The sequence below is a fragment of the Sus scrofa genome, unplaced genomic scaffold (genome assembly GCF_000003025.6).
Source record: "Sus scrofa isolate TJ Tabasco breed Duroc unplaced genomic scaffold, Sscrofa11.1 Contig1409, whole genome shotgun sequence".
Classification (NCBI taxonomy): Eukaryota; Metazoa; Chordata; class Mammalia; order Artiodactyla; family Suidae; genus Sus; species Sus scrofa.
This window is the reverse complement of record NW_018084870.1, coordinates 68,270-93,453: the sequence shown is the minus strand read 5'-3', so window position 1 is coordinate 93,453 and position 25,184 is coordinate 68,270. Positions and strand designations below refer to the sequence as shown.

The 25,184-nt window shown below is 38.5% G+C and overlaps 1 protein-coding gene and 1 pseudogene across 1 annotated transcript; both read right to left on the bottom strand.

Moving 5' to 3' along the window:
• Nucleotides 1-1,177: 1,177 nt before the first annotated feature.
• Nucleotides 1,178-5,475, bottom strand: LOC110258142 (annotated as a pseudogene).
• A 15,097-nt stretch (nucleotides 5,476-20,572) lies between these two features.
• LOC110258141 (olfactory receptor 4C5-like) lies at nucleotides 20,573-21,501 on the bottom strand. The gene is given in 2 exon segments (XM_021081300.1): nucleotides 20,573-21,120; nucleotides 21,123-21,501. Coding segments are annotated over 2 exon segments (927 nt in total).
• Between the last annotated feature and the right edge of the window lie 3,683 nt (nucleotides 21,502-25,184).

Sequence of the window (25,184 nt, the reverse complement as noted above, 5' to 3'; positions counted from 1 at the left end):
TCTAGCACCCATGGCATTTGGAGGTTCCCAGGCTAGGGGTGTAATCAGAGCTGCAGCAGCGAGCCTACACCACAGCAACAGCGACATGTGAACTGAGCCACATCTTCAACCTACACCACAGCTCATGGCAACGCCATGTCCTTATCCCACTGAGTGAGGCCATGGGGTCCAGCCCGCAAAGTCATGGCTTCTAGTTGGATTCGTTCTGCTGCACCATGCTGGGAAATCTGAAAATGTAAGTTTTAGAAAAGTATATTCATGTGCAAATGCTGTCTTTTTGGGATTGTGGTAAGGGAAAAGTTTTTTTTTAGTTTTTTTTTTTTATTGCTGTGGTTGAATAAGATTTATAAACTTCTAAAACTTAGGAAGGTCAGAAAAAGTATATTTTGATAAATGTACTTTTTGAAGACTCCCTGCTGTTCTACAATTCTTTTTTCATATATAGTTGTTTTTCATCGTTTAAAGTAAAACTTTAGCTATGCTGCTAGCTATAATGAGTGTTCAAGAATATCGCTACTGGGAGTTCCCATTGTTGCTTAGCAGTTAACAAACTGACTCGAGTAGTATCCATGAGGACAAGGGTATAATTCCTGGCCTCACTCAGAGGCTTGAGGATCTGGCATTGTGGTGAGCTGTGGTGTAGTTCACAGACATGGCCTGGATTTGCATTGCTGTTGCTATGGCATAGGCTGGCGGCTACAGCTGGGATTGGACCCTAACCCAGAACTAACAAATGCCGCGGGTGCAGCCTTATAAAGATAAAAAGACAAAACAAAAATATCGCTATTGATGTGCTTCATAGCCAGAGTTCTGAGAACATTTTGACGTTTGTGAGTTCTTGGGACTTTTGTGTCCTCATGAGTCCTTTCCTCCTAAAAATATTAAAACTATGATTTTGCAACTGCATTGGTATATAGATGACTACAATCCAGGTTGTGTTATTAATTGTTTCTTCTTGTTTTAAAAGAAATTGAAAATTGCAGGGCTCCTAAAACTATCTTGGGCTCTAGGGTCTGTGCCTACTATGCTTCAATGGGCATCCTCCCTGATCACAATATATGGGGTCCTAAGAAAACTGATCCAGATAGGATAATACTCCCAAGTTGATCAACTAAGAACGGAATAAATCACCATGAAATACCACAAGATTTTTTTTTCTTCATACCCCACACAAGATTTATTTACCACCTGTTTTCATTATTTGTCCCCAGAGTTTTTTCAAGGCATCCTTCACTTCTGCATTTCTGAGCGTATAGATTAAAGGGTTCAGCATGGGGTTATTATGGTGTAAAACACAGTCACAGCTTTGTCAGTGGGGAAGGAGGTCATGGGTCTCAAGTACAGGAATGAACAAGGTACAAAGAACAAGATAACAACCGTGACATGAGAGGCACAGGTAGACAGAGCCTTGCGACGCCCTTCAGAGCTATGAGTCCTCAGGGACCTCAGGATGACACCATAGGAAGCAACCAGCATGCAAAAGATTACCAAACACATGGACCCACTGTTGGCAGCAATCAGGGGCCCCAAGGTGTGCGTGTCTGTGCAGGCTAGCTCCAGGAGAGGGATTAAATCACATATGAAATGATCAATGACATTGGGGCCACAGAATGGTAACTGGACCATGAACAAAACCTGGATCCCTCCATGAATAAACCCTAAGGCCCCAGCCATTCCGACCAGAAAGTGCACCACAGGTGGGCTCATGATGGTCATGTAGTGCAAGGGCTTACAGATGGCTACATAGCGGTCATAGGCCATGACAATCAACATGATGATCTCAGATGAGCAAAGAAATGTTCAGCAAAGAGCTGGGTCATGCAGCCTTGAAGGATATGGTGTTTGTTCCAGAGATCAAGTCAAAGATCATTTTGGGTGCGATGGAAGAAGAGTAGAATGCATCTATAAGGGACAAATAGGACAGAAAGAAGTACATGGGAGAAGCCAGGGCTGGGCTGATGAAGATGGTGACTGAGATGAGCAGGTTGCCTGCCAATGTGATCAAGTAGGTGGTTAACAAAACACCAAATAAGAGTTTCTGCAGTTCTGGATTCTGGGTCAGCCCCAGTAGGATGAATTCTGTGACATTGCTCACCCTTGCCGTCAACTCATCTTGGATGAGACATGTGGTCCTTCTGGAAAGAGCACAGTATTATGAGTGATGATTTTAAAATTCAATACGAAAGACTTCATCCCCTCTTTAGTCGTGGATTGGGGGAGCTACACCTTCTACCCGCCTCTGAGATTTTACAGATAATCCTAAAGAAGAAAGGAAGGAGGGTAGATTTCTCCTTATTCATATTAATTGAATATATACTGACAAAACCTTCAAACAGGACACTAAAACAAGATGGTATTGTGAACATTGACTTATGGTTGATCTCTAAACTTTCTTTGCAGCTCTAAAGTTCTCACAGATACTTCTTTCATGTTGGAGGCACGTTTCATCAATCATAATTATTATTTAAAGTTCAGCTTGTCTATGGGCATGAATATTTTTAGGTATAGGCACACAATGTTCTTTTTAAAAAAGTCCAACTGTGTATCAGATATGAGAGTAGCATCCAAGCCTTTCTCTGTCTATACCAGCTGTGTTGTCTGAGCTCTTCCTGCCTTCTGTCAAATGAAAGCACATGCACACACAGGGACAGGGATACAGATGGGGTTTTTGTCCCTCAAAATGGCAAGGAACTATCTTTATAACAGCTCATTGAGCAGCATTCACTCAACCGTCCAGGGTGTTTTGTCTGGCTCAGCGTGACTCTTCCATGCTCGCTCTTTCCCTGCCTTTGAATGTGAACATGTGAGTGGTACAGAGTTCTCAGAAAAGCTCTCGATATTCCTGAAATGAATTTTCTGTGCAATTGCTCTCTCATCACACCTAGAATCCTGCTCTGGATGAGATTATTATACCCTCCTCACATTTTACAAATGGAATTAAATGAGCCGTGAAGTTTCCCTGAGTTCCTACTGAGAAGACAGAAATGTTACAGTCACCTGAGATAACCCACTTTCCCTTCATCATGTTTAATCCATTAGGATGAACTTGAAGTTTTAGCTGCTCCCTGGTGGAAGTATTGGCTCTATGTAAGAATACATTCTTCTTCTGGGGAACGATCTGTTCGTGGATATTCAAAAGTGAGTACACATTGTTATTAGAAAAGACTGTAAGATATTTTACTCTTTATCCCTTTCTCATTTTGCTTCCTTCTCCAGTCCTTGCAAAAAATATAACCATGTGTTTTTCCTCTAAAATTCCTGGGTACTGACTTCCTTGCCATGATCCTCAGTGTCAGTAAGGATGAGGGAAGATCTTGTAATTTTCAGGAAAGCATAGTCTCTGAGTGGTTTCTTCTGTGTCCATGGCTCCTTTGGCTGGTGACTGTGTGGTTCATCATTCTTAAATGATTTCATTGACCCGCTCTAACTTCAATGTGGTGACATGGAATTCATGAAAAAGGGAAGGAATTTCTAATCCTTACAAACAGAGATGTGCAGACTCAATCTACTTAAAGAGACATAAATGTGAACCACAATCTTGTGAAAATGAGTAGTCGTTCTCAAGAGTGTCCTGCCTGGGAAAATCACAAGAGTGTTTTCTTCATTTGTTTTTGCCTGGGCCCATGGCATGTGGATGGTCTTGGGGTGGGAATCAAATCAGTGCCACAGAACTGTCAGCTTCAGGTCCTTTACCTGCTGAGCCCTCAGGGAACTGCCAGACAGTGTTTTCTCTTGCTCTTTTGGTATCATTGTGTCCACCTTCATTTTTAGAGAGAAGGATTAAGCCTCAATGGACAGACCTCCCATTCCAAGAACTATCTCAGTGAAACTGAATTGGCTAAATTAAGTTAATCTACTTAAATGTTGGGAAAAAGAATTCTTTACCACTCACCTGGATTGGTTGATTGTGTATCCTCACTGTTTAGATTAGGCCCAGTCACTGCTTCTTCCCCTCAGGCATTTGCCCTATAGCTGCAAATCTACATGCATTAGCCAGGGAGACACTGGAATTCTTCTCTCCCTAGACAAGTCTCTTAGTCTGGTTTCAGTGTATTTTTGTTCTCACTGGCAGTCTGGATTTACTCAGAAAATGAATTGTTGTAGTTAGGAAAGTTGGTTAGCTGTGAGATGTAATTTGGACTCACTTTCTTGGCTTCTACTGAAACCATAAACAAATCTTCAAAATATAATTATGAAAAGTTCTTCAAATGGAGAAGTATAAACTGTATGAGTAAATGAAATCCATTTGATTGAACATGCTTTTCTCCAGGCAATTCTGCCAAAGTGTTGTTTCCCAAAAAGTCTATGAGCAACGGGGAGAGAATTCCTTTTATTTCTGATACAAGTCCACATTCAAACTCGTACTAGGCTTGGCAGCAGTGTCTCCCCAGGAGATCTTCAGCTTGTTGATGCATGGCCCTGTGGCTCTTGTTTCCTTAAAGGTCCTTCTTTGTAATTCATTCTTCGCTGACTCTAGAGAAATGTTTAAATAGCCTTTCACCAAGTGCAAGTTTGGGTAATGCGTTGACCTCTCAAGTCCTCCGAGAACTAGTAATTGGCCCTGTTGGCATCTTTTCTGAAGCATCAGCCAAAGCCTTGCCTTTACTCCCACTTGGCTCCCACAGACAACCTTAGAGGCCACTGTTAGAAATGCACTTGGGCTTTGGTGAAACATATGCCTCTGGCCATAGTTTAGGATGGGATTTGTGTAAGGTTCTTGGAAAATTTTGTGTTGGGGCTTCCTTGTTCATTTTGACACAGGTGGGCCTGGCATAAGATATGTGGGGGTAGTTTCAGGCATAGGTCAGAGCCCAGATGATGCCGGAAAGATGTTACCGGAGTCTGGGTTCTTTGTGCAGTCGAAGAATGGAGTCCGCAAAAACCCAGGCAACAAGCACACAAAGTCTTTATTACAGGAAAGCAAATAGCTCCCATGGCTGCTGTGTGGGGGGAGAAGTGCCCCCCTTCTCTATTGTCCTATAAAGGCTTTTAATTCCTTAAAGTGTGTGTGTGTGTGGGGGGTACCAACATGGGGTGCAGAAAGATGTGGTTTTCTCCCACTGGCCTTGCTCAATATCCTATATCAGTCCTTATCCAATAGGGGTTTTAGGTGTGGAAATGTCCTGTAGGTCTCAAGGTTTCTTTGCCCCTTTCTTCCCATAAACTAAGTCAGATGGGTTTAGGGATTAATGTCCATCTGGGCTGTCTAATGTAGGGCTAGGGCAAAGTCATCTTGGAGCATTGCCTTAGCAGTAAGAAAATCCCAGCCACATTGGGAGCCCATTTCCCATTAAATAACTCTGCCTCACCCAAACCCCTTACCAGGGTGGGACACAATCCGGCTGATTCCCCTTTTGCCTGGCAAAGCAGTAAAGCTATTCTTTTCTTGTATGACCAAAACCTCTTGTCTCCAAGGTCCAGTTTGGCACCAGTGCACAGAGGCTGGGCTTCAGCAAGAGGATTATCCTGGGACATTGTGACATTTTTATTAGTGACTGTGAGACACAAGTGGCAGGGCTCCCAGTCTTAAGATGAGTAAGTAAATCATATCAACTTCTTTAGGGAGTGGGTGCCAGATTGCCATGCTGTATTATTACATAGCTTTTTTGTGTCTGCCTCACAGAGAGAGAATCATGGGAACTTCACGTACTATGCTTTCACAGAGTAGCCATGGGAAGTCAAACCCAGACATGGATAAGACACCCAGAGGGAGCGAATAGAAACACTGTGGCAAAGAGGCGGCCTACAGCTTCCTCTCCCTCAGCTTCTGAGGTGATAAAGAGCTGGCTGGAACCCTGCACAGAATTGCCTTTCTCTTTCAGCAGCTTTTACCTTGAAGCCAGATCAACACACTCCTGAAGTTGAGAGCAGAGAGGGAAGCAATGATGTCAGCTCTATCCTCAACAGTGAACAGTTTTGCTCGTGTGTTTGCCACCTAGCTCATGCACAGTCTGTCCCTCTCCCTTGAATTTTTTAAAAATTGTGGTAAAACACACATGGAATTTACCATTTAAATCATTTTGCACGTGCAGGTCAGTGGCATCCAGTACATTCACATTGTGTGCAACCATCCTCACCAGCTATCTCCAAAATTTGTTCCTCTTTTCAGACTGAACCTCCACATCCCCTAAATCATTACTTATTCCTGCTTTCTCCCAGCCCATAGACACCACTGCTATTCTCTGTATCTACGAGTTTGATTTTTGTATATTCACATGAAAGGAATTACATAGTAATTATCTTTCTATAACTGACTTATTTCCCTTAGAATAATGATCTCAAGGCTCATCTATGTTGTCACATAGGGCATGATTTCCTTCTTTTTAAAGGCTGAAGAATATTCCATGTATATACAGCATATTAGAAAATGCATTCATCTATTGATTGACATGCGGGTGGTTTCTACATCTTGGCTCTTGTGAATAACGCTGAAGTGAATACAGAACTGCAAATATGTCCTTGAGATCCTACATTATTTTGGATAAATACCCAGAAATGGGATTACTGGTTCATATGGTACTTCTATTTTTAATGTTTTGAGGAATGCCCATACTATTTTCCATAAAGGCTGTAGCAATTTACATTCCCACCAGCAGTGTACAAGGGTCCCCTCTTCTCCCCATCTTTGTCAACACTTGCTAGCCATTTTTTTTCTATCATAGCAATTCTAAATGTATGAGGTAATAGCTCACTGTGGTTTTGACTTGTATTTCCCAGATGATTAATGATGTAGAATATCTTTTCTTATCTTGTTGGCCGTATGCATGTCTTCTTTGGAGAAATGTTCATTCCAACCCTTTGCCCATTTAAGAAATCAGGCTATTTTTGCTATTGAGTTGTATGGGTTCTTTATATATTTTGGATACTAACTCCTCATCAGATACATGGTTTACACATAATTTTTCACATTCCAACACAGTTGTGTTTTCACTCTCTTGTTTCTTGTGTTGTAGAGAAGCTTTTAATTTTGGTGTTGTCCCATTTGTATATTTTCGCTTTTGTTACTTGTGCCTTTGGTGTCCTTTCCAGAAATGTCCAATGTCACACTACCTCAAAAAATGTAATAGGACATTTCCAAGAAATTTCAGATGTCACACTACCTCAAAAAACACTGACCAACAACACCAGCTCTCAGGAAACATTCCACGTAGTGCAAGGAAACCTGCCCTGCCACAGGGAGTACAACTCTACCATGAAAGAGAAAACAACAAGCAAGATGAAGAAGCTGAGAAACCACCCCCAGTTAAACCAACAGGGAAACAGATATCTGCAGTCTGACAGACCTGGAGTTCAAAAGAGAAATAGTGAAAATACTGAAGGAATTAAGAGGGGATATGAACAGTAATGCAGACACCCTCAGAAAGGAACTAGAAAATATAAGGAGGAGCCAAGAAAAACTAGAACATTCATGTGCAGAGATGCAAACTGAACTAGGGGCAGTAAAAACCAGAATGAATACTGCAGAAGAACAAATCAGTGATGTGGAAGATAGAATAATGGAAATCACCCAATCTGGTCAGCAGACAGAAAACCAAATCAAAAAACAAGAAAGCAATACAAGAGACCTATGGGATAATATAAAGCAGGTCAATCTATGCATAATAGGAATTCCAGAAGGAGTAGAAAAAGATAAGGGAATGGAAAATATATTTGAGGAAATTATTGCTGGAAACTCCCCAAATCTATAGGATACTGAGTTCAAGGTACAGTGCTCCAAATAGACCCACATCAAGACACATTATACTAAAAATGGCAAAAGTTAGTGATAAAGAGAGGCAGCAAGAGAAAAGCAGAATGTTACCTACAAGGGAACCCCCATAAGGTTATCAGCTGATTTCTCTACAGAAACTCTACAGGTCAGGAGGGAATGGCAAGAGCTACTTAAAGTGCTAAAAGGAAAAAATATGCTACCTACAATACTCTATCCAGCAAGAATATCATTTAAAATAGAAGGAGAAATAAAAAATTTTCCCAACAAACAAAAACTTAAAGAATACAGCAACACAAAACCCAGGCTAAAAGAATTACTGAAAGGTCTTCTCTAAACTAAAAAGAAAGGAAGGAAAGGGAGGAAAAAGAAAAAAAAAGAAGAGGAAAAAAATAGAACTGAGGAAACCACAATCAGAGTGCAGTCACTCAAATAAGCCAGCATACAGATTTAATCATGATCATGCTTCAAACAAAATAAAATTAAAAAGAAAAAAAAAGAGTCATCAAAATCAAGGGATGCTAGGAAATAAATAGACCCCTGTTTTTGTTTGTTTGTTTCTCTTCTTAATTTTAATATAGTAATGAAGTTTTGAACTACAGGACCATCAGGCTAAACACACAATTATAGGAAGGGGTTAGCAGACTTAAAAAACCAGGGCAACCACAAGCCAAAACCAAACATTGCATTCACAAAAAATGAAAAAAAAAAAAAAACCACCAAGCAGATAATAACTGGAGACCATCCAGCCAAAGAAAGAAAGGAAGGAAGAATGGAGAACCATAGAATCAACTGGAACACGAGGTTCAAAATGGCAATAAATAATCTATCAATTATCACCTTAAATGTCGATGGACTGAATGCCCCAATCAAAAGACACAGAGTGGCTGAGTGGATAAAAAGGCAAAAACCTTCAATATGCTGCCTACAAGAAACTCACCTTCGGACAAAAGATACATATAGATTGAAAGTGAATGGGTGGGGAAAAATATTTCACGCCAATAGACATGACAGGAAAGCAGGAGTTGCAATCCTCATATCAGACAAAATAGACTATAAAACAAAAGACATAAAGAAAGACAAAGAAGGACACTATTTAATGATTAAGGGATCCATCCAAGGAGAGGATGTTACTATCGTCAACATATATGCCCCAAATACAGGAGCACCCAGATACATACAACAAATACTAACAGACATAAAGGGAGAAATTGATGGGAATACAATCATAGTAGGAGACTTAACACCCCCCTCACACCAATGGACAGATCCTCTAGACAGAAAACCAATAAAGCAACAGAGATGCTAAAGGAAACCATACAAAAGGAAGACTTCATTGATATCTTCAGGACACTACATCCAAAAAAATCAGAATACACGTACTTCTCAAATGCACATGGAACAGTCCCAAGAATCGACCACATATTGGGACACAAAGCTAACCTCAACAAATTTAGGAACATAGACATTATCTCAAGTATCTTCTCTGACCACAATGCCATGAAACTAGAAATCAACCACGGGAAAAAATGAGAAAAAACCTACTACATGGAGACTAAACAACATGCTACTAAAAACCAATGGGTCAATGAGGAAATCAAGAAGGAAATTAAAACTACCTTGAAACAAATGATAATGAAGACACAACCTCTCAAAATCTATGGGTTCTGCAAAAGCAGTGCTCAGAGGGAAATTTATAGTGATACAGGCCTTCCTCAAAAAAGAAGAAAGATCCCAAATGGACAACTTAACCCTCCACCTAAATGAATTAGAAAAAGAAGAACAAAAAAGTCCTAAAGTCAGCAGAAGGAAGGAAATTATAAAGATCAAAGAAGAAATCAATAAAATAGAGATTCAAAGAACAATAGAGAAAATTAATAAAACCAAGAGCTGGTTCTTTGAAAAGGTGAACAAAATTGACAAACCCCTGGCCAGACTCACTAAAAAGAGGAGAGAAAGAACCCAAATAAAGTTAGAAATAAAAAAGGAGAAATCACAATGTATACGCAGAAATACATAAACCATAAGAGAATACTATGAACATCTATACCAACAAGTTTGACAATCTGGAAGAAATGGACAATTTTCTAGAATCTACAGCCTGCCGAACTGAATCAAGAGAAACAGACCAACTGAACAGACCGATCACTAGAAATGAATGAAGAGGTCATAAAAACACTCCCTACAAATAAAAGTCCAGGACCAGATGGCTTCACAGGTGAATTCTATCAAACATATAAAGAGGACTGGTGCCCATCCTCCTTAAACTCTTTCAAAAGGTTGAAGAAGAAGGAATACTCCCAAGACATTCTATGATGCCACCATCACCCTCATTCCAAAACCAGACAAGATACCACCAGAAAAGAAAACTATCGGCCAATATCTTTGATGAATATAGATGCAAAAATTCTCAACAAAATCTTAGCCAACCGAATCCACCGACATATCAAAAAAAATTATACACCATGACCAGGTAGGTTTGGTTCATCCCAGGTTCACAAGGATGGTTCAACATATGAAAATCAATCAGCATCATACACCACATTAACAAGGAAAAGTCAAAAATCATATGATCATCTCAATAGAAGCAGAAAAAGCATTTGCAAAGTCCAACATCCATTCATGATCAAGACCCTCGCCAAAGTGGGTATAGAGGGAACATTCCTGAACATAATCAAAGCCATTTATGACAAACCCACAGCAAATATAATACTCAATGGGGAAAAACTGAAAGCCTTCTCACTCAAATCTGGAACAAGACAGGGATGCCCACTCTCACCACTGCTCTTCAACATAGTTTTGGAAGTCCTAGCCACAGCAATTAGACAAACAAAAGAAATAAAAGGCATCCATATGGAAAAGAAGAGATAAACTGTCACTGTATGCAGATGACATGATACTATACATAGAAAACCCAAAAACTACTTGAACGGATTAATAAATTAGGCAAAGTAACAGGATAGAAGATTAACATTGAGAAGTCAGTCGCATTCCTGTGTACCAGCAATGAAATACTAGAAAAGGAATACAAAAATACAATACCTTTTAAAATTGCACCTCAAAAAATCAAATACTCGGAATACACCTGACCAAGGAGGTAAAGGACTTATATGCCGAGACTATAAAACTATAATCAAAGAAATCAAAGAAGATGTAAAGAAATGGAAAGATTTCCCATGTTCATGGATTGGAAAAATCAACATTGTAAAAATGGCCACACTACCCAAAGCAATCTACAGAGTCAATGCAATCCCTATCAAATTACCCATGACATTTTTCACAGAACTGGAACAAACAATCCAAAAATTTATATGGAACAACAAAAGACCCAGAATCACCAAATCAATCCTGAGAAACATGTGTATGTCCTCTTTGGAGAAATGTTTATTCCAACCCTTTGCCCATTTAAGAAATCAGGCTATTTTTTGCTATTGAGTTGTATGGGTTCTTTATATATTTTGGATACTAACTCCTCATCAGATACATGGTTTGCACATAATTTTTCCCATTCCAACACAGTTGTGTTTTCACTCTCTTGTTTCTTGTGTTGTAGAGAAGCTTTTAATTTTGATGTTGTCCGACCTGTGTATTTTCGCTTTTGTTACTTGTGTCTTTGGTGTCCTTTCTAAGAAATGTCCAATGTCATGAAGTTTTTCCACTATGTTTTATTCTAGGAGTTTTACAATTTCTGGTTTTACAGTTTCATCTTTTACATTTAAGCCTTTAGTCCATTTGAGTTGATTTTTGTGACTGGTGAAAGATGAGGGCCCAATTTCAGTCTTTTGCATGTGGATATCTAATTTTTCCTGCACCATTTAGTAAAGACACTATTCTTTGTCCATTGTGTGCTCTTGGCATCCTTGTCAAAGATCAGTTGACCATACACATATGCATGGGTTTATTGCTGGGACCTCTATCGGTTCCATTGGTCTCTATGTCTGTCTTTGTGTCAGTCAGTACCACACTGTTTTAGGCATGTAGGAACATTCCCAGACTGGTTTAGAAATAAGTAAGTGTAAGCATAAAGGTGTAGATTCTAGATGGTAGTTCCCTTAACTCTATCAGGGTATCATCCTCCTGTTTTGTCTTGCTTCTTTGGCCACACCCTCAGCATGCAGAAGTTCCCAGGCCAAGAATCAAACGTGCACCTCAGCAGCCACCAAAGCCCTCAAGCCACTGCAGTGACAACACTGGATCCCTAACCCAGTGAGTCACAAGAAACTCGCAGTACCAGTTTTAATTTCTCTAGCTTTATAATATAGTTTGAAATCAGGAATAGGGATGCCTTCAACATTCTTCTTTCTCATGATTTTTTTTTTTGTCTATTCAGGGTCTTTTGTGGTTCTGTTTGAATTTTGGGATTGCTTTTTCTAGTTCTGTGAGAAATGCCACTAAGATTTTGATAGGGATTGTCTAAACTTTGTAGAGGGCATTGAGTAGTATGGAGAGCTTGACAATATTGAATCTTACAATCCATGAACATAAGCTGTCTTTTCATTTATTTGTGTGTGTGTGTGTGTGTGTGTGTGTGTGTGTGTGTGTGTTTACTTTCACCAATGGTTTGCAGTTTTGGTTTAGAAGTCTTTCATATTTTAGTTAAGTTTATTTTTAATTATTTTGTTCTTGTTGATGCTCTTGTTAAATGGGATTCTTTCCTTATTTTTTTCTTTTCTTTTGTGTTTGTCTTTTTAGGGCTGCACCCATGGCAGAGGGAGGTCCCCTGGCTAGGGGTCTAATTGGAGCTACAGCCACTGGCCTGCACCACAGCCACACAATGTGGGATCTGAGCCGTGTCTGGGACCTACACCACAGCTCACAGCAATGCCAGATCCTTAACCCACTGAGCGAGGCCAGGGATTGAACCTGCGTCCTCATGGATCCCAGTCAGATTTGTTTCCACTGAGCCATGTCATGACGGGAACTCCATGGGATTCTTTTCTTAATTTCCTCTTTCGATAGTTTGTCCTTAGTGTAGTATACAGAAATAGAAATGATCTTTCACATTGATCTTATATCCTGCTGCTTTACTGAATTTGGTAATTAGTTCTAACCATTTCTTTTTTGTGTTTTTGTTTCTTTTGACTTCTACAAAAAGTTCATATCATCTGGAAATAGATACTTTTACTTCTTTCTTTATGATTTGGATGCCTCTTATTTCTTTTTCTTCTAATTGCGCTGACTAGAATTTCCAGTGTTATGTTGAACAGAGCAATGAGACCGGGAATGCGTTCCCATTCCTAACCTTTGAGGAAAAGATTTCAGTTGTTCATGTGTTCAGTTGTTGAATAAAGAAGTTCTTTAATTATTGAGTGTGGTATTATCTGTGGGCTTGTCATATATGACCTTCTGTATATTAGGTTGGGATAATTTCCTTCTACTCTTAGTTTGTTGAGAGTTTTGTCATAAAAAGCTGTTGGAGCTGGTCAACTGCTTTTTCTGTGTCTATGATATTATCACATGATTTTTATCCTTTATTGTGCCGTGTGGTACATCACGTTTACTGATTTTTGCATGTTGACCCATCCTTGCATCCAGGGATACATCCCAGGTAATTTTGGTGTACAGTCCTTTTAATATGCTGTTGAATTCAGTTTTCTATACGTCACTGAGGGTTTTTGTTTGTTTGTTTGGTTGGTTGGTTGGTTTTTTTTTTTTTTTGCATTTATGTTCATCAGGGATTTTGGCCTCTAATTTTCTTTCCGTCTGGTGTGTTTGTTTGGCTTTGGTAACAGAGTAGTTTTACCCTTATCAAATGAGTTTAGAAGTGTTTTTTCCTCTTTAATTTCTTGTAAGAATTTAAGAAGGATTGGCATTAGTTCATTTTAAAACCTTTGGTAGAATTTACCAGTGAACCAACCCATCTTGTCTTGCTTTTTTTTTTTCTTTTTCTTTCTGAGGAGTTTTTGAATACTTCCTTAATGTCCTTGCTTGCTGTTGGTGTGTTCAGATTATTTCCTTTTTTTAAAAAAAATTGAAGTGTATTTGATTTATGATGTTGCATTAGTTTCAGGTGTACAGCACAGTGATTCAGTTACGTAATTTTTTCCAGATTATTTTCCTTTATAGGTTATTAGAAAATATTGAGTTCTACTTCCCTGTGCTATACTGTAGGCCCTTGTTGGCTATCTATTTTATGTATGGTAGTGTGTGTATGTTCATCCTAAATTCCTAATTAATCCTGCTTTGCATTCCTTTCCCCCCCTTTGATAAGCATAAGTTTGCTTTCTGTGTCTGTGATTCTATTTCTCTTTTGGGCATAGGTTCATTTGTATCATTATTTTTGTATTTCACATATAAGTGATATCCTATGATATTTGTCTTTCTCTGTCTGACTTACTTCACTTAGTATGGTAATAGGTAGGTCTGCCCATGTTGCTACCAATGGCATTATTTCACTTTTTATGGCTGGGTAATATTTCATTGTGGGTATATATATGTGTGTGTGTGTCACATCTACTTTATCCATTCCCCTGCCAATGGACACATTTAGGTTGGTTCCATATCTTGGCTATTGTAAATAGTGCTGCCATGACCCTTGGGGGTGCATGGATCTTTTCAAATTATGGTTTTCCCCAGATATATGCCCAGAAGTAGGATTCCTGGATCATATGGTAGCTCTATTTTTAGTTTCTTAAGGGAATCCCTGCTGTTTTTCTTAGGGACTGTGCCAATTTATATTCCCACCAACAGTACAGGAGAGATCCCTTTTCTCCACACCTTCTCCAACGTTTATTATTTGTAACCGTTTTGAAGATTATCCGTCTGACCAGTGGGAGGGAGTGTTTCTTTTGTTCGTTTGCTTTTCCTTCTTTTTTTTTAAGCATATAGTCGATTTCCCCTGTTGCATCCATTTCTCCTGCACAGCATAGTGACCGAGTCACACACATATATACAAACAATCTTTTTGTCATATTATCCTCTATCATGTTTTGATTTGCATTTCTCTAATAATTAGCAATGTTGAGCATTTTTTCACATGCCTGTTGGCCATGTGTGTATCTTCTTTGAAGAAATGTTTTTTTAGACTTTCTGATCATTTCTTTGATTGGGTTTGTTTCTTTTTTTGGTATTGAGCTGTATAAACTGTTTGTATATATTAAAAATTAATCCCTCGTCAGTTGCATTTTTTGCAAATCTTTCCCCTCATCCTGTAAGTTCTCTTTTCATTTTGTTTATGGTTTCCTTTGCTGTGTGAAAGCTTTTAAGTTTAATTAGGTCCCATTTGTTTATTTTTGCTTTTATTTCCATTACTCTAGGAGACAGATTTAAAAAATATTGCTGTGATTTTTGTCAAAGTGTGTCCTGCCTATGTTTTCCTTTAGGAGTTTTATAGTATAGTATATTATCGTGTAGTCTTACATTTAGTCTTTAATCCATTTTGAGTTTATGTTTGTATAAGGTGTCAAAGAACGTCCTCATTTCATTCTTTTTTTTATTATTTATTTTTTTTTTTTGCTTTTTAGGCTGCACCATGCATATGGAGTTCCAGGCGAGGACTGAATCAGAGCTGCAGGTACTGTCCTATGCCACAGCCACAGCAACCCAAGATCCAAACTGCACCACAGTCATGAAATGCCGATGCTTACCCGCTGAGTGAGCAGGATTGAACCATGTCTCATGGATACTAGTGAGATTCTTAATCTGCGAGCCACAACAGAACTCTCTAATTTTATTCTTTTATTTATTTATTTATTTATTTTTTACATTTTTTACATTTCTTTTTTTATTAAGATTTTTATTTTTTCTATTATAGTTGATTTACAATGTTCTGTCAGTGTACATTTTTACACTTTTAAAATGTATTTTCAAAATACACATTTAAAAATATTGTTCTAGGTATCCATGGGGGCAACAAATTTCTTCTCTAGAGCTATAAAATTACAAGTGACTCAATATCTTTTTAACTGGACATGGTTTTCTGATGTCATCTCTTCCATGGTTTATTTTCTTAAGTCCTTGCTTAGTGAGGAGAGAGTTTGTCTCTGAGTAAAGATTTTTTTGTCCCACTCTGTTTTTCCTGAAAACCCATACCAAGCTTGGGAACAGCATCTCCATCACTCATGTTTCCACTTTGCTGGAAAACTCCTCATCAAATAAAATGCATGTACATGTATATGTATATGTATAAAACGTATTCATTTTTCTGTTCGTTGGAAAATAACACAGTATATGCTGAGTGCAGGGCTCTGCTGATGTACTGACTTTTCAAATAATCAGATGATTAGTAAGCAGTACTGTTGGAACCTGCGAAAATAGATGCTGACAACTTTTACTTATTGCCAGGTGGTAAGATAAATATCATTAAAACAATCTGAGTATGCAGTTGGGCCTGAGTGTGAAGTATGTACCAGCTCATGCTTGAGATTAGATTAGGGTGGGGTATATCTGAAACATTGATTGGAAGGTCTGACTGTGGTTTTCTTGATCCTGGCTTTGCTTTGGTGCTGGGTTTAAGCCTCACTGTGTTCAGATGAAAAAAGTCTCCCTTTGATGATGATCCATGTTTGGTTGTCCTTAGAAATGCCAGTCTTCAGGTTGTTTACCTACATTTCCTGGAAGACTGACCTTTTCATTGAAGATTGACCAAGAGGCTTTAGAATTCCTGTTGTTCTCATTCCTCAAGTTAAGTGATTTAAAGGCATGGATATAACTTTTTTTTTTTTAATCACAAGGGAGTAGGATGCAGTATACATCTGCATACCTGCCAATCTATTTGGGGGAATAATGGTTGTTTCCTAATCAGCAATGGGGAATCATGAGGCATCAAGTTAGAGGTTTTGCTTATATGCAGAAGTGATTGACAAGAATCACACTCAGCCCAAGTTCTTTGGGGAAGGTACCTACAGGCGTGTGGAGGAAATCACTGTAAGGAGGAAGGCTCTTTCCTCGTTCAGCTTCTGATGTGGAGTCGTGGCAACCTTGAGAGGAATGGTCTGGGATGATGTTCCTGACTGGGCACGTTGCGTTCAAGCTCTTCCTCTCCCTCAGGAGCTGATGAAAAACAAAGAAGAGTATCCTCCCCACTCAGAATGATGTGCCACTGGGAGAAGAGCTTTTTTTCAAAAAAAATATTTTAAAAATCATATTGATTCACAATGAATTGCCAATTTTTGCTGAACAGCAAAGTGACCCAGTCATACACATATATGCATTCATCTTTGTCTTCTTTGAGCAAAAAAGTGAGAGTTCCTGGGGGCCCAGAGAAACACTTATTCAAGTATGTGGGACTGGAATTCCATCAACTTGACTCCTTGGTTGTGGTTTTGTCCTGGGAAGGGGATGCCAGCAGAGGCAGGATGACTGGCCCATAGTGGAAATTTCTTGGCAATGACAGAGAATAACTACAATGCTGATTGATCATTTTCAAGGAGACAAGAAGGAAACTGGGTTTTGTGATCTTTCCTATTTTTTTCCTCCTGGGGCCTGAACCTTAGATTTATGAGGACCCAGAGATATTTTGAGAGTGCTCTGGTAGTGATGAATGGTTAAATAACTCCAAGAGATAATGACTTTAATAGAAAAAGCAGGTCTCCTAATTTATAGAAGGAAGGATGTGTTGGAAAGGGAAATGAGCTAGTCCTGAGATTTGGCATCAGAGGGAAGGGTATGAGTGAGGTGGCAATAAACTAAGGAAAACAAAGTGATTGCTGAGATTGGAGAAGAAAGTAGTATTTCGCAGTTTTGTCTAGGATGTGTACAGATGGCAGTTCACTTTGAACATAAACATTAATGGCAAAAAATTAAAAATTTGATAATTAACAAATTAAGATTTCTGAGAATAAAGATGGTACTTGCATGCAGAACACATATGATATCACAAAATTAAATAGGAAGCATTGCATCTATTTTAGTAATTTGAAATTAAAGGCAAAAAGGGATTATGGATCTGGGTATTGGTGAAGAGCTCTAGCTTCAGAGGAGGATTCTGTTTTGGTTCCTATTTTCCTGACAAGTGGGAGGCATAGTATTCTCCTGAGACAAATGGAAAATTTGCGGGATAAAGTTTATAGAGAACAGGTAAAATTGAACATAGGCTAAAAAGAATGTGTGGGAAGAAGGAACTGTTTGGAACAGCCGGAAAGTTTGCTCAAGAAGCTTTAGAGACAAAATTCATGTTAGAGTTTTATTTTGGCTGGCAAACCTTAGTTTATAACTTTGTTCAGGTTTGTCTTATATCTGAGGTAACAGGGAAAAGACGATGGTGTATACATCTGTGGGTTAAATATTTCATTAGTGTACTGCATCACACTGAAGCAGAAAATACTCTATTTGGACTCGTTCTGTAAATATGGCTATTCATGCATTCTCTGCTCTTTAAGAATCAAGATGATGACCCGAGTTATGTTACCTTTTTCTCCCTTGAACAGTTATAAGTCTTTTAAAAGATAAAGTTTGTTAGTGTATTAGGATAAGATGCATTTGCTGGAGTTCCGTCGTGGCGCAGTGGTTAACGAATCCGACTAGGAACCATGAGGTTGCGGGTTCGATCCCTGCCCTTGCTCAGTGGGTTAACGATCCGGCTTTGCTATGAGCTGTGGTGTAGTTCACAGACGTGGCTCCGATCCTGCGTTGCTGTGGCTGTGGCGTAGGCTGGCAGCTAGAGCTCCGATTTGACCCCTAGCCTGGGAACCTCCATATGCCATGAGAGCACCCCAAGAATGTCAAAAAGATAAAAAGAAAAAAAAGATGCATTTGCTGTGGCAACAAATGACTCCTGAACTCTCAGTGGCTTAACACATACAATTTTATTTCCTGTCAAGGCTAAGGCTTTGAGAGGTAGGTCACCCTCTAGGGCAGCTCTCTTCTGTCAAGTTACTCAGTGAACAGATGCTCTCACCACGTGGTCCTGCCAACTCAATGTGTGTCTTCCAGGCTTGCTGCAGCAGGAAAAAAGAAACTGAAAAAGTATGGAGAGCAGCATACTGACTCCTAAATGTTTTCAGCCTATATGTGACACACCTCACTTGTGCAAATGTCCTACTCAGTGGAGTTCCCTGGTGTCTCAGTGGCTTAAGGATCTGGTGTTGTCACTGCTGTGGCTCAGGTTATTTCCATGGTGTAGGTTAGATCCCTGGCCTGGGAATTTCTGCATGCCACGAGTGTGCCAAAAAAAAAAAAAAAAAAAGAAAAAAAGAAAGAAAAGATGTTTCCTAGATCTGCCTTTGGACAAAACCAAGAAACAAATATTGTCCTACTTAAAAACAAAGGCCCTGGAAAATATGGTAGTAACACATGGATTCCTAGTGATCAGCAAATGGAGGGGCCACAATTGAGAAAAATGGATCTCCCATTTAGAATGAATTGTTTACTAAAAATTTGAATATTAATCTGTTTGTAATAAATACTTAATATAAGATCTAGGTATGCCCATGGAGTGATTTGAGTTAATTAGGTCCTCAGAAATGGAGAAGTGAAATTTCTTGGATTTGCAAAACATCTGTCCTGACTCAGATCTGGAATCCTCTTCCTTTATCTTGGTCCTTTCTCATAAAACTGCACTGTCTATGTCTCCAATTATTTCCTTTCTTGCTCATCTGCAGTTGGTCTGAAATTTTCTATGCGAATTTGAACATGTATACTTTCTATCTTGATTACTTAGGCACCACCAACTTAATTTTTTTGGTACCGGTTACTTTTTTTATCTATTAGCTATGGCATAAATGTACGCAATAAAAGATACTTTGAATGTCTTTCATCAAAAAAAACATTGTGCCACAGAGTATCTTATGCCTGGGAAATCATGTGAAAGAGTGCTCCACATTTGTACCTGGAGGAATTTTATATCCCTCCGTGGCTTTAGGCAGAGAAAATAATTTATTCTGAGAGCCCAGAGTATAATGTCAATGGTCCCCCCTGGAATCGGCAGCAGTGCAGTACTAGTTTTGAGGATGAGTCCTGCCTTAATGATGCTCTCATTTCTCAAAACCACTTTATTTCTGTTTGATCTCTGTCTCCCACAATAAGAAATCTATACTGACTACAGTACTTGGGATTAAAACTATGCATTTTTATTTATTTATTTATTAAAATTTTATTTTCCCACTGTACAGCAAGGGGATCAAGTTATCCTTACATGTGTACACTACAATTACATTTTTCCACTTTTTTTTGCACATGGTATCTAGACAAGTTTTTTTTTTTTTTTTTTTTTTTTCGTTTTAGAGAGGCACCCGAGGCGTATGGAGGTTCCCAGGCTAGGGGTCGAACTGGAGCTGTAGCTGCTGACCTACACCACAGCCACGGCAATGCTGGATCCAAGCTGCATCTGTGACCTACACCACAGCTCATGGCAATGCCGGGTCCTTAGCCCACTGAGGGAGGCCGGGGATTGAACCTGCATCCTCATGGATGCTAGTTGGGTTTGTTAACCCCTGAGCCATGATGGAAATCCTGCATTTTTATTTTTTGTTTTATTGAAGTATAGTTAATTTACAAGGCTATGGTAATTTCTACTGTATAAACAATTCCTTTTTAAACAAAATACTTAGCTGTTAGGCTTATTGTTTAGATATTTTAATTATTTAGCCTATTGGTTATATAAGCTTTACCTGAAGCTTTACAGAGAATTGTTATACTGAATCTATGAACTCAAAGGTTTTCCATACCCTGTGATTTGTATGTTGATGAGCAATGTCCTTTGACTAATAGTAATTTATAGATTCAAAGAAGTTTCTAATTCAGAGAGACTTTAGTCATCATTTAATCAAATCTTGATATTTTGTGAGAAAGGAATCACCAAAGATTTCAGAAAGCAAGATGAGAAAACTATATTTAAAGTCACATATTTTGACCTCAAGGACCCTCATCCCTTCTATTAGTCATAATTGTCTTTAAAATATAGAATAGATTTTGTTTTTGTCTCCTCTACTCACTTGAATTGTTATCCAAGGTTACTTTTGGGCTCCAGAGCTTCCTCATGGCATTTTTCACCTCTGAGTTTCTGAGGGTGTAGATTAAAGGGTTTAACATGGGTGTTACCACAGTGTAAAACACAGCCACCGCTTTATCAATGGGGAAGGTGGTCATGGGCCGAAGGTACACGAACATACACGGTACAAAGAACAGGATGACTACGGTAACATGGGAGGCACAGGTGGAGAGAGCTTTCCGCTGTCCCTCAGGGCTGTGCGTTCTCAGTGAGCAAAGGATGAGGACGTAGGAGGCAGTAAGAATAGAAAAGATGACCATACACATCAGCCCACTGTTGGCAGCAACAAAAAGTCCAAAGAGGTGAGTGTCAGTGCAGGAGAGTTTTAGCAGGGGGAAAAGGTCACAGATGAAATGGTCAATGACATTGGGGCCACAGAAGGGCAACCAGACTATAAAAAGAATTTGAATCAGGGCATGAAGAAATCCCCCGGCCCAGGCCAGGGCCACCAGAAGGCCACACACTTGCCTGTTCATGGTATCATGTAGTGCAGGGGCCTGCAGATGGCCACGTAGCGGTCATAGGCCATCACCGTCAGCAGGATAATCTCAACTCCTCCAAAGAAATGCTCTGCAAAGAGCTGAGTCATGCACCCGCTGAAGGAGATGGTTTTCTTTTCAGCGAGTAAGTCATATATCATTTTGGGGGCCATGGTAGAAGAGCAGCAGCCATCTAGGAAGGACAAGAAAGAAAGAAAAAAATACATGGGGGAGCTCAGGGCTCTGCTGGTGGTGACGGTCATGACAATGAGCAGGTTGCCTGCCACCGTGAGCAAGTAGATGACTGTAAACAGAGCAAACAGGAATTTCTGCACAGCTGGGTTCTGGGTCAGGCCAAGCAGGAGGAATTCTGTCACGTTGTTCATTTGCTCTGTTAATCCAGTCTGGCGTTTGGATAATTGATTTATCTGCAAATAGCACAGGGATTACTATCATGGAGGATACATTTCAACCAAGCAAAGTAATTTCTGTCAGCGATTATTTTCTGCAAGACTGAGAAAAACCCCAAGCAGATAAAGCCAAGACTTAAAGTTGGGCCATATTATTAGTCACATACTGAACATATAGCCCCCCTTTTTTTCTCTCTCTCTACCTCTCTGACACACACACGCACATGCGTGCATGTGCACGCACACACACACAAACAGTTTTATGACTGTTGATATTCCAGGCACCTTTCCCTAATTGTACATCAGTGGATATTCTCCCCCATATTGGCATAGTATTTTCTCCCATGGAACAACAGGAGTACGTATATATATGTACGGCTGGGTCACTTTGCTGTACAGCTGAAACTGGCAGAACATTGTAAATAACCTATAACAATAATAAAAAAAGCAGAGACTTGAAGTCGTAAGAGTTACTCTCGTTTCTTCTCTTATCATTTGTAATGATGAGGCTAAACTGTTTGTTATTCTTATTTAAAAAAATAATTTTAAATTTTTTTTTTTATTTTATGCTGCACCTCTTGCATATAGAAGTTCCCAGGCCAGGGACTTAATCCGAGCCAGGGCTGTGACCTATGCAGCGGCTGTGGCAACAAAGGATCCTTTAACCCACTGAGCCAGGCGGGGGATTGAACCTGCACCTGCCCATGACCTGAGCCGCTGCAATCATATTCTTAACCCACTGCACTATGGCAGGATCATCCTTCTTATTTTTCACTTGTTTCGTGGTGAATACAGAACATTAAATAAATTTGATTTGCAATTAGGAATAAAGTAGTCATATCTCAGAAAAACTGAACTGAATGAATGTTTAAAATTCCAGTAAGATTACTGGCAGTTAGATCTGTGAACTTACATTACATTCAATAGAATTGTCTAAGAGTACCATCAAACAAGAAGAAAAAAGAATATTCTGAAGAGGATAAAACGGCAAGATGCGATGCAATATCCCTTGGATTTATTTGAAACTTTTGGAGTTTCACTATTTGGAGAACTACTGCATTTAGATTTCAGAGGAATTTTGCAAATCAAACTTAATTTAGGGAAGACTATGAAAAATTCTCCGCATCTATTTAGAAAACAGGTACTTTTAGTATGGAAATTAAAGCATCACAGTTTGTTTGGCAGAATGTGTTCTGTGTAGTCAGACAATTTTTTAAAAATTCTATTCTCACTGATTAGTAGCTATGCGATTTTATGTACAGCCCTTAGTCCTACTGCAACTAAACTTCCTCATATATAAATTAGGAAAAATAACAAATGACATAGAGGAATTGAAGAATATCATTGTTAACTAGGACAAGATTTTATCCTAAAAGTAAATTGCATAATTTTCCACACTCTACATTCTTGATAAGACAATAAAAATGAAAAGACTCCCATATATCATTATTCTTATTCTTGAAATATTCGACTGCTGTAATATTAAAGAAAGAGAATAAATGAAGAGGGAAAAAATTAACTAAGTACACAAGAGGTTAGAGAAACCTCATATTCATAAGAAAGGTTGAATGAAGAAATCAACACATCAGGAAATAGAAAAATATTAGAGTTGATAAATGAATTCAAAAGCGTTTTAGTATGTTAAAGGTTAAGATAAAACTCATTAGAGCACAGATAATCGGAATAAGGCCATCGGTTTTAAAGAAGATTTATAAGAATATTATGCATAGTTCATAAAATATTTTTAAACAACTGGATAGACATTTTTGAAAATAAAGCAAATCTCGGAGTTCCTGTCGTGGCGCAGTGGTTAACAAATCCGACTAGGAACCATGAGGTTGCGGTTCTATCCTGGCCTTGCTCAGTGGGTTGACGATTTGGTGTTGCCGTGAGCTGTGGTGTAGGTCGCAGTTGCGGCTCAGATCCCGCATTGCTGTGGCTCTGGCGTACCCTGGTGGCTACAGCTCTGATTCGACTCCTAGCCTGGGAATCTCCATATGCCGCGCAAGCGGCCCTAGAAAAGGCAAAAGGACAAAAAAAAAAAAAAAAAAAAAAAAGAGAGAGAGAGAAGAAAATAAAGCAAATCTCTTCATGTCATCACCAAAAATATAAAAAGCAAAAGAGAAATAGAGAAAAAAAAGTGGGAATTACAGACCTTAAATCGAACATAAATTTGTTGAAAAATAGAAAAACAAACATATCTAAACTCCTAATGAAGTAAGCAAAATGAAATGGTATAAAAACCAGGACAAAGTTAATGGATCAACTACATAAAGACATAGTCCACACTAGAAAAATGTTTTCAACAAGTGTAACAGGTAACCATTATTATAAAAATAGTTTTTACAAAAAATGTTCTACTTATAGCATTGTAAAAATAAAGGGTAAAACTAATGAAAAGAAAATTCTTAGACACCTTAGATGTCTTAAAAAATCTATTTCATAAGTCAACAAATAAATAAAATTTAAAAACACTGAAATACTATCAACTGGCAAAATAGCACAGATTTATGACAGTTATATTGCTTAGAGCTGGTGAGTGTGTTTTGACACAAAATATTCTGGAAAGACATTTGGCTGTAGATAATAAAGACTTTATAACTGGTCTTGCGCCTTGGTCCAGTACTCATTATGCTTGGGAATCTATTCCAGCTATGGAATATGGACAAAAATTAGGCATAAATGTTATATTCCAAATTTTTCATAATAATAAAAATGGAAACAATCCAAATGTCTACATAAAGATGAACAATTAAATAGAGTTATGAAATATCAGGTGAACATTAAGGTTATCTGCAAGGAAAATTAGAAAGATGAGAAAGATTAGATTCTTCCAACGTAACAGTGAATGCAAAACACAAGATATTAAACAGCTTATATATTACAACCTAAATTGTCCAAAATGACATATATACATAGTACCTGGAAAAACTATTCTAAAGATGGATAGTGCTTATTTGAATTATGGGCAGTTTTTAATCCTCTTTTAAAAATTTTAGGATCCAAGGTTTCTACAGAGGGAATATATTACCTTTATAATAAGTAGACTAATTTAATAAAAGAGATAATACCCTAGTCACTTATGATGGAGCATGATGGAGGATAATGAGAGAAACAGAATGTATATATGTATGTGTGACTGGGTCACTTTGCTGTAGAGTAGAAAATAGACAGAACACCATATACCAACTATAATTGAAAAAATAAAAATCATTAAAAAAAAGAAATAATATTCTGTGTGACTCCTTTTCTTAGTAGACTAAGTATGTTCATCATTCTTCATAAAAAACTATCATAGTAGCAACATGTTTAAATCTAACTCACCTGTAAATTGAAGATCCTAGAATCACCTGGAGGAAAAAAAAAGTAATAAAGAAATAACAGATTGTACCTACCTCCCTGGATTCATTTGGGAAAGAAGTAATAGGTTCATGTCATAATAAGGCAATATTCATAAAGCACACTTTGCCTGGAGGTAGCAGCCATGGACTCATCACTGATGGCTGCTTTAAAGATTTATTCATTTTTATCTTAAGTGTAGTTCCTTTTCCTCACTTGATGACTTGAAAATGGTTGCTGAAGGAGACTTTTTAAATAATGCTGAGATCATGGACTCAGTTCATGCCACCATGTGAGTGTGAGTCACAGCATCTTAGCTC